Source organism: Sesamum indicum, linkage group LG11 (assembly GCF_026168435.1).
Source record: "Sesamum indicum cultivar Baizhima isolate 11 linkage group LG11, ASM2616843v1, whole genome shotgun sequence".
Lineage (NCBI taxonomy): Eukaryota > Viridiplantae > Streptophyta > Magnoliopsida > Lamiales > Pedaliaceae > Sesamum > Sesamum indicum.
In genome coordinates this window covers 9,310,372-9,320,346 of record NC_142667.1, presented here as the reverse complement: position 1 = coordinate 9,320,346, position 9,975 = coordinate 9,310,372, and the positions used below count along the sequence as shown (strand labels likewise).

Below are 9,975 nucleotides of genomic sequence, written 5' to 3'. Positions count from 1 at the left end.
ATAATATAAAATTTTTTAGTAAATTAATATTATTAACTAAGATCAAATAAAATCACTGTGAAAATTTAAAATTTTATCATCATCAATAATTATTTGTCATATGAGGTAACATCATTTTATAATTACTCATGAAAACAAAAGAATGTAGCATCATTTTTTAGGAATTAACAAGAACTAGCTGGAAAGAGAAATTGGGTTATCAATTTTAATTAAGTCTTAGTGGAAATCGTTGAAATTCATAATAAATCGAACATGATATTACATTAAAAATTTTATTTTATTAAATTAATTATCATATTATTTGAGTAGATAGAAATTGAGTGATGAAATTTTGTTCTTAATTAACTCACAACATTTTTTTTCCTAATTAAGAATTAATTATACATATATCTCTTCTATAGCATAACAACACTTTAAACTCTCGAGAATGTAGCCTAGTTCAATTGACGAAACTACGGCCCTGTAACTCTAAGGTTGCTGGTTCAAACTCCACCAAAGTGTGGGATATATCTGTTTTAATAGTAGATATTGTTGGCCTTATAGGTATTGATTGTATACAGTTATGTGATATTAATAAATAGTATATGATTATTATTGTTGCTGGTCGATGTTGGATATTGATATTTGATATTGGGTAATTTGCTAATTCTGCTTTCATAAAGATTTTGTTTGCTCTTTTGATATTTCACAGGGGGTAAATTGCATTTAACCCGTAATAAAACTATTAATATTATCATTAATGTTTGTCTACTCATTAAAATATTTTACACTTAAAAAAATTCAAAGATTCTAAAAAATTAAAGGATTATGGTAAAAAAATTTCAAAATTTCTAAAAAATAAAGGATTAGGGTCAAAAAACACCCTCTAGATATAATAGATAATAGATACCAAGTGATATTTTAAAATTGGGTGAATAGCAATTTACTCGCTGTGATATTGAAAATGAGCACATTACCCTCTTATAAAAAAACATAGCAATTTTTTCTTTTATACTTTTTAAAATCAAGCAATTTACCTCCATGATATATTTATTTCCAAAATATTTTTGTTCTATTCATACCCCACCATGATTTTATTTTGATACGTTCGGGGGATCGTGTGCAGTAATAAAAAAATTTAATAAAAAAAAAATAAATTCTCATCTTTATCTTTAATATAACAAAAAAAATATACATGTTCAGTTGATAACTCATATCAACATCAACAATCATGTAGCAATCATGGTCTTTTCTCCACTTCACATTATACATATATTGAATTTTATATTGTTTAATTAATTGATTGATTAGTAGGTGGGGAAGATGGTCATGGAAAGGCAAAGGAGGATCCACCCATTATAACACAAGGAATATGCTTTGTTCTCACAATTCCTTGTTCAAAATGCATATGATTTATCAACATGTTGTGGTGTTCGTTAAGGAAAAGGCATATCCATGCATCGCTGGGTGGGGTGGGTTATGAGGCCACAAAATATCTACACACATTAACATTTGTCACAAGAATATTGGGAATTTATGTGGAGAAGTAGATAAGGGTTTCATTTCAAACTCCCACATGGCTGCCATGAATTAATTAAGTTCATCCCCTTGTAGATAAGTTCTAAATTTTTTGGGTTTAATGCAAATTTAATGTTATGTGATATTGTAAGCGAGTAGATTATCTTCTTATAAAAAAATAATAATAATTTATCTTCTGTGTTAATTAAAATAAAGTATTTTATTCTCCTATTTAAGTAGGTGAATTGTTTCGTTTTTAATATAAGGGGGTAAAATTACTGTATTTTAAAAAATACAGGGGATAAATTGCTATTTTTTTCATATGAGGTAATTTGTTCATTTGTAATATTATAGGGGATTGTTTGCATTTTTTTCTAAATTTCTTGTTCAGTTTATTCATTTATTATTTCCAACAGTTGCAAGCCGGTGCCACATTTTCTTCTCAATTTTTTAGGATTAATTATACTTAAATCCTTTTTGAAAATACGAAATTGTATTTTTTTTAAACAAAAAAAGTTTAAAATTACACTTATACCTCCTCCGAAAATTCACATTTTAGATCCAACCTTCTTTCGTTAGGATTTGAATAAAAATTACTGGTGTTAGCAAAAGAATCACATGAACTTTTAACTTTATCCCTCATTTAACACTTCCGTATAATTATTTTGTACTTATACAGAAAAATCTGTAATGACGTTAACCTCACTCCATATATAGATATTACATTTTATCCTTTATAAGTATGAAAATATAAATAAAAATATTAAATGAATGGCAAAATTGAAAATTTATATTATTTTCTTTGCGGAAAAATTATTTGTTTAGTCGTTTAAGTTTGCCTGCTATTAATTTTAATCCTTTATGTTTACCTATTTTAGTTTTAGTCCCATAATTTTCAAAATTGCTTAATTTTAGTCATTTGATATAATTTTGGACAATTTTACCCCTACACAGCTTTTCAAGAGCAATTTTAGTCCATATATATCCATTCATTTTGCATCTCGTAGCTAATGCCTGCCTAGAACGATATAAAAAGTCTATATTTATTGAAAAAATATTTATTTATATTACACGTAGAGGATTAGGATGGACTAATAGCCTTTATCATTAAAAGGACAAAAGAGTCATAAATTAGGCTAAATGACCAAATCTATTAAATATTGATTAATAAAGACTAAATTTAATATTGTCAAAGACAAAGGACCAAAATGAATTCAAACCAAAGTTATTGGACAAAAATTTTCTTTTTTCCTTTCCTTTGCTATCATCAACATTCTTCATTCATACCCTGACGAAAGGGAGTCAGGTATAACCAAAAAATTCTCGAAGAAAATGTAAGTAAAATTTCATATTTTTAAAGAAGTTCTATGTGTAATTAATCTTAAAATTAATTATAATATCATCCTTGTGAACTAAAGATCTTTTCCCCCTTGCTATTGTTGGTCAATCGAATACAAATATTTAATAGATTATGATAAGATAGATTCTATTTTCATAAGTAAGCAAAACAATCAACACTCAGAAATAGATTAAAATAAATTATCCAAATTCAAAGATAAATTTGCATTTACAAGGCGTAACAACATCCGATATCAAATTGGAATAAATGACATAAATTTATGATGTATTAAGGTAAGAAGAGGAAATTTCCCACATATCCCTCAATAACATGGTTAGGAAAGTGTTATATTCTAAAATTAGGAAGGTATCTGCAGGTGAGCAAAAGGGCTCTAAAGGTCTCTGGTTCAATCGTTTGTAAGTGAAGGATTATCTTTGAGAATCTACAAGACAAACAAGCGTTAGAGCCAGGTCGAAGGGGATTCCGACGATGATACTCCAACGGTCAAGACAGTAAGAATCCCTAAAAATATATAATGAGCATCTGAGTAGAATAATGAGTCTGAACCTGGTTATAGGGCTACAGAACCATACTTAGATCTGATGGATGGATTTGCACGATATAATATGATCCATTAGATCGTGTTTAAATCTGATGGATGGCCATGGATCGTATCAGGACCACTAATAAAGATAAGAAGTGGTCCAGGGGACCAACACTGTGCTGCCAGAGTAGTGTAGGCGGCTCTGGTAGTACTTTTTTGATATTCTATCCTAACCTTCAAATACTTTCATTCCATAGATCCTCTAAGGTCCCATTTTTTATTACGTATACCTTTAGTGATGCTACTTGCTTTGACCTCTGTAGGTCTCTTCTTGGGTGTCGAAGGTCTCAATAAGGGATGTAGGAAATATCCCCACATCATAAGTCCTCCCACTTACAAGTGTGTCTGTACTAAGGTTGGGTAAGTGGAACTACTACCTCGAACTCAATACCTTCTGGATCTCTAAGGACTATCCATGTTTCCCCCAAGTTGAGTTTGAGGATCCATCTACTTGAAATATCCATTTGCCCTAATCTTTCCTTCATTCTAGGTTGTTCATTTCGACTAGGAAACCTACTAACACCTGGGATTTTATAGTTGTTCGCGACTGGAACTTAATGTGAAATTCTCCAAACACAATTGCCGATTTGACTAATCTCCCTGAGGCATCAGGTTTTGCTAGCACTTGCTTCAAGGGCTGATTTGTAAATACAATTATAGGATGGGATTGGAAATAAAGTCTTAACTTTCTGGCAGTGGCTATCTGTGCCAATGCATATTTTTCAATCTCTAAGTAATTTTTCTCTGCTCCTTGGAGCATGCAACTTACGCAATAAAATGGTCGATGATTTCGATCCAGTAGTTTTATTAAAACAAAACTTCAGTGTGCTCAGTCACTGCCAGATACAAGTATAATAACTCTCCTTCTATAGGTTTTGCTAGTAGGGGAGGGGAAAACAAATACTCTTTCAGATCATTAAAAGCTTTGTCACACTCCGGGAACCACTCAAAGTTTTTTACATTTCTCAAAATCTTAAAAAAGGGTAAACCTTTGTCTAAAGTTTCGAAATGAACCTGCTAAGAGATGCCATTTTGCCGATCAACTTCTAGATGTCTTTTACAGATTTAAGGGTTGTCATTTGAATAATTAATTCGATCTTCTCTGGGCTGGCCTCTATTCCTTTCTCTATGACCATGTAACCCAAGAATTTTCCTCCTCTTACCCCGAAAGTGCATTTCGCTGGATTCAATTTCATTCCATACTTCCTCTTAACTGCAAAGGATTCCTCCAAATGCTTGAAGTGATGTGTTTGTTCAATGCTCTTGACCAACATGTCATCAACATATGCCTCCATAATTTTTCCCAGCAATTCTTTGAACATTTGATTACCAGCCTTTGATAAGATGCTCCAACATTCTTTAGATCGAATGGCATAACATTATAGCAGTATATCTCGTTCTCAATAATTTATATTTTAAATTATTGGTAACTATTTATTTATTTATGTAAGGTACGCTGCTCCCATGCCTTAGTACAAATACTTCGTAGTAGTTTCGTTATTCTTTAACTTCAACCCAAAATTTTTACAAAATACGAGGAATACACTTGGACTGGATACATACTCGTTATTCATATTTTCCAATGAGATCCTGTATCTATATTTTTCTCTTTTTCCTGAATACTACAGAAGATATACACAAATATTCACCTCGTATCTGTATCCAAACCACAATATCTTCCGTAGTATCCATGCACCATAAATATTTTGTGATTAGTTATCAGAACTTCTATACCATCCAAATGAATTGCACAGCACTAGAATGGAGCAGGTTTCTGATGTCCAAATACACATTCATCAGAATAATTAGAACATGATAAGTGAACAGGACAGCAGATTCAAATGAAACTGATTTTGATTGGTAGAAATCTGTTTCGGATGCTAAGAAGTTTCGCAGGTGCCGAACTCATTGGAGGAGATCCTAGTTGTCTAAAACTTTAAGTTCTACTTAGAAGTTGCATAAATTATCACCTGAACCAGAAGCTTCTAATATAACAAAACAGATACCAAACAACCAAAAGATGAAAAAACCATCTCTAACTTTGCTCTTCAACATCTCCAGCTCTCTCCTCTGCAGCAGCTGCCATCAATTCATCAAATTTTTCTGTCTTCCCCAATACTATCTCAATCTGATTAGCAGAGAAAAGCGTATAGTTAAGAGAAAGTACACACACACACACACAAATAAATATATATATATATATAATGGTATCTTAGTGACATAATAAAGTTAGGGTGAAACGTGCAGCATGAGCGTCCTTCAACAAGAGAACATCAAATTTTGCATATGACGAAAAACCGAGAAATGTTGGCAAAAATTTTAGCAAAATAGAGAACTTGGAGGCGACACTAAATTTCTGCTGTGTGGAAGAACAGCAAGAACAAGAAATTTTAAAGTGCAACAGTCGTGACTCTTCATATTGTAAACATTAACCATGGATCATAAACTTACTTTTGCTTTTGAGATTGGTCGCCCTCTTGATTCATCTCTGATCTCAACAGTGGAAGTCATGATCTCTGCAGAGTGTCAAAAGCATCTTTGTTAACATGTTAGAAGCTCCAAACTGAGTCAACAACATTACATGAAAGGAAAAAAACAATGTAATTGCTCAAAGCCTTACTCTTTTCTACCGCAAACCCATTGTTCTTCAGGATCTCAGCAACACTGACAACAGTGGAAATAGCTGCACAAATAGATCAGTAACCATTAATGGAAATAAGCTACAGAAACTTCATAGTGAAACAAATCCAATATCACCATTATACAACAGTGTAACAGTAAACTGAAAATCATGGAGGTCAACTCTGATAGTAAGCAGAGAGTATGGCACAAGTAAGGAGGAGCTTAATTTTGGTAGAATAATATATCATGAGTAGAAATTATAGCCAAATTAACGCCTTCTTGAAAGACTCACCAACATTTTCAAATTAACTAGAAAGGTATAGTACCTGTTAAACTAGACGCTTAAGATTCGCTTTTTGTACACAAAATTGGACATGGCAAACTTAAATCCACAGTGCCAAAAGCCCAAGACCCTTTTTTGGTTCACAGAGAAGGATTACCCCCACATGCATAAGTAGAATTGCGTACGGTGATATCCGCATCCCTCATGCTTAGAAACTTTACCTACTTTTGTCTAACATAATGTCAGTTCCTTATTTGGAATTTTGGCTCATTCTAATATTACTCTTACGACATTAGCTACTGAACATCCGGAAACAAGACAATGCTGGCGCTTTTAGAATGTATATGCATACAAACTCATAAGTATAATCTCTCACATAAATATAAATATATATATCTCAAAAACAACAAGCCCTAGACTCTCTGCTTCTGAGAATTCCTAAAATTATTCAGCCCACTGTTCCATGACGCCCAAAATTACCTAATGTATCCAGAAAGTTTACAGTCAAATACCAAACAGAAGGTAAAAAATGTAATTTGTGTCCATATCTTTATAACTCTAATGAACCACCTCATTAATTTCTAGAAGAATCACCAGTTGGATCCTCCTACATGAGAGTTCAGATATCTTCTAAGTCAATAGACAAATGCCTATCTCATTAAATACAGGCAATATATGTACATACAGATTTTCAGACAAGGTATTACCAATGATAAATGTAAATAATAGATTGATTACTAAATAATTTACACACTTAAAAATGTTTTAAAAATATATAAATACTTACCAACATGGTGTCAGAGATTCTACATTATCTCTGTAGACAAGTGGGGGACAAAAGGAAACAGAACCAATGGGACAAGTAAAATTATGATCATGATATTACTGCATGACGGCTTTGTGCCTAGAAATGAACTATACATTCTGTAAATAATACAGTTTTGAATCCAATAAAGAAAAGGTTGTTTGACTGACTCGAGCAAGAAGCACTCAATCAGCAAGTGGTACAGTTGTAGGACTTAGCCTGGAACAACATTTGGCAAAATTGCACTTTTGGTCCCACATTACAACGGGGTATGCACTTCTGGTCCTGAGCTTTACGGGGATGACAACTCATGCACCATGTTTCAAAAGTTAACACTTTTGGTCCATCACCCTAACACAATTAGTAAACAAATCGAAAAATCATATGGGAGGCACGTGACCATTAGTCAAAGGCAGATGGAGGTCAAAGGTCATGGATAATAAAGATTGTTGGTTTCAGTCACAGCAAAAAAGACAAAATCCAGGCTTTTCCCTTTAATCCTCCCTCAATTCGAAACTCTAACTGAAGCAAACCCAAAATTCCTCCAAAAGTTTTGCCACAAATCTTGAAGAAATCGGCTATGGCTTTGAAGGAAGCAGTGGAGGACGATGAGTTTGAGCAATCAGAAGCTTATAGACTTCCCCAGCCCCAAGTACAAGATATATGGTAGTGTTTTATTACTTTTTGGGCTTAATATACTACTAATAGCGGTTTAAAATGGTTAAATATGTTTAGTGGGGTAGATTTGAGTGAATATTGTATTGGGACAAGGAAGTAAGAATTTCTTTTTAGGGTTTTTATTAAAATAGAAGACTTCACAAGGGAAGAAGTGATGCATAGGTCTAGTTCGATTTTTTTTCTTTCGGTCTTACACAGTTAATGCTCAACTGTTGCAAGCTAAGTATTAACAGATTTTGTGGGATGGGTTCCCTAACATTTGCAATGTTTTGGGCAACCGTTTCCCATAAAAATTGCAGGATTGTTTGGGCTGCCTCCATACCGTTTAACTAACGGCCAAATGGTGCTCACCTGCAATTTCCATCAGTTTTTTAATGTTCCAGTTGTCTCAGGACCAAAGTGTTAAATTTTTTTTTAAATTTGGTACCTGAGTTCTCATTCCAGTAAAGGACCAAAAGTGCATACCTCCCTACTCTATGGGACCAAAAGTGCAATTTTGCCTATTTATTACAGAAAAAAAGAGAACATCAAAAACACTGGCAAATCAGGAGGAGAACTATCTATCCATTAACAACATAAAATGGTTGGTTGGCATGAACCAACAGTTGCAACATAGTAAAGATGGAAGTCAAAGGTAAATACAGTATGCAACATATTTTGAAAGAATCTGTTCAGCTGTTTGCATAAATAGGATAAACAACATTTATAGTCCAATGCCTGACAATAGCTTAGCGCATCAACCACAACAGTGATCCCAACCAGCACAAATATAATATCATGACACTAACTTCTTAATCAACTAAACCCCAGTAGAAAACTGATGAAGACAGATATACTGAAGTAACTAGGACCAGAAATAGGAATGCTCAATCTTAGCCCTACCACATACGATATTGAAGCATACAACAAGCAGGTTGGTGAGAACGGAAAAAAGAAAAGTGATAGGTAAGAAGACGAAAATTACCCATCCCGAGAGCAGAAAGCTCCACCTCATTATGCTGTTGCATGTACCTCTGCACGTATTAACACATAACAAACCCAATTTCAGATCTATATAACCAAAACCCAGATTCATTTTTCTTATTGACTAACACAAAAGCAACCATAGAAGGAAAAAGAAAAGCAATACCTTAGCGAGGTTGACATAGAAAAATAGGGGCTTCTTGGTGTTGGAAACCTGGATTCGATTCTTCTTCTGAGAGTCCCCAGAGATGCTAATGTTGGTGACTCCCTCTGTGATTTCCTCCATCTTTATCAATTCGATTTACTCAGAATCGATTGATTTTAGCGTTACAGCACCAAATATTCTGAGCTTAAAGCCTGATCTGGAGAGGGCCAGGAGTAATTAGCATATGCGATAACAATTGCTGCAATTGGATGTGTATGTATGTATATGTATAGTTCTTCCGGAGAGTAATCAGCAGACGAAGAGGAAATATTCAGCTTTATTTCCCGTGTAGGAGAGGTGGAGAGGGGGTTTCGCCCTGACTGTAACCCCAACATTTTGTTTTTCCCATTTTGTCCCTCGTCTAGGGTTTCTTTCTTGCTTTTCTTTTCTCAATTTATTCAAAAGGAATAATTACACTTCCCTCCTTAAGACTCAATATAATTACACGTAAATTTTTTATAATTTGATAAATTATATTTAATATCCTTAAAATTTACTTTCGTCTAATAAATAAGTCCTTCTATTAGTTAAAATTTATCGAATTTGTTGATATTAACCAAAAAATGGGATAAAAATATATATTTACCTTTGTTGACTTAATATTAATTTATTAAAGGTCAAATAAATTTTTCTATGATCAAATTATCCCTATATATTTTCAGATATTAATACATATGGAGAGGATCAACAAATTCAGTGAATTTTAATTAATGAAGGGACCTATTCGTTAAAATGAAAGCAAACAAATCATAAGATTTACGGATAACTATACCAAATATAAGAGGGTATGATTGTAATTATTTTTTATTTAAAAAATAAATCAATAAAAAAGAAAGGGAAAACGAAAATGACAAAAAAAAAATTAATAATAAACCTAAAAAGTGTTATCTTCTTTATCTAGTCGCACTTCACCACCTTGAGACAACGCTTTTGGCATTAAGCCCCTCTAATTTCACATTTGTAGCACTTCCTGTTTCAC

The 9,975-nt window shown here is 33.0% G+C and overlaps 1 protein-coding gene across 1 annotated transcript; it reads right to left on the bottom strand.

Moving 5' to 3' along the window:
* Window positions 1-5,276: 5,276 nt before the first annotated feature.
* LOC105173495 (uncharacterized protein At2g34160) lies at window positions 5,277-9,284 on the bottom strand. Its single transcript, XM_011095254.3, has 5 exons — window positions 8,958-9,284; window positions 8,793-8,841; window positions 6,061-6,123; window positions 5,892-5,956; window positions 5,277-5,568 (listed from the first exon to the last, which is right to left on the bottom strand). Exons 1-5 carry the CDS (start codon window positions 9,075-9,077, stop codon window positions 5,476-5,478), a joined length of 390 nt encoding a protein of 129 aa, XP_011093556.1. The 5' UTR covers window positions 9,078-9,284; the 3' UTR covers window positions 5,277-5,475.
* Between the last annotated feature and the right edge of the window lie 691 nt (window positions 9,285-9,975).

Excerpts from the sequence above, each read along its gene's own strand:
- LOC105173495 (XM_011095254.3), bottom strand. The coding sequence starts at position 9,077 with ATGGAGGAAATCACAGAGGGAGTCACCAACATTAGCATCTCTGGGGAC. Across the intron at positions 8,842-8,957 it reads TCTATGTCAACCTCGCTAAG|AGGTACATGCAACAGCATAA; the intron begins GTATTGCTTTTC and ends TAATACGTGCAG. Across the intron at positions 6,124-8,792 it reads GCTTTCTGCTCTCGGGATGG|CTATTTCCACTGTTGTCAGT; the intron begins GTAATTTTCGTC and ends CTATTTGTGCAG.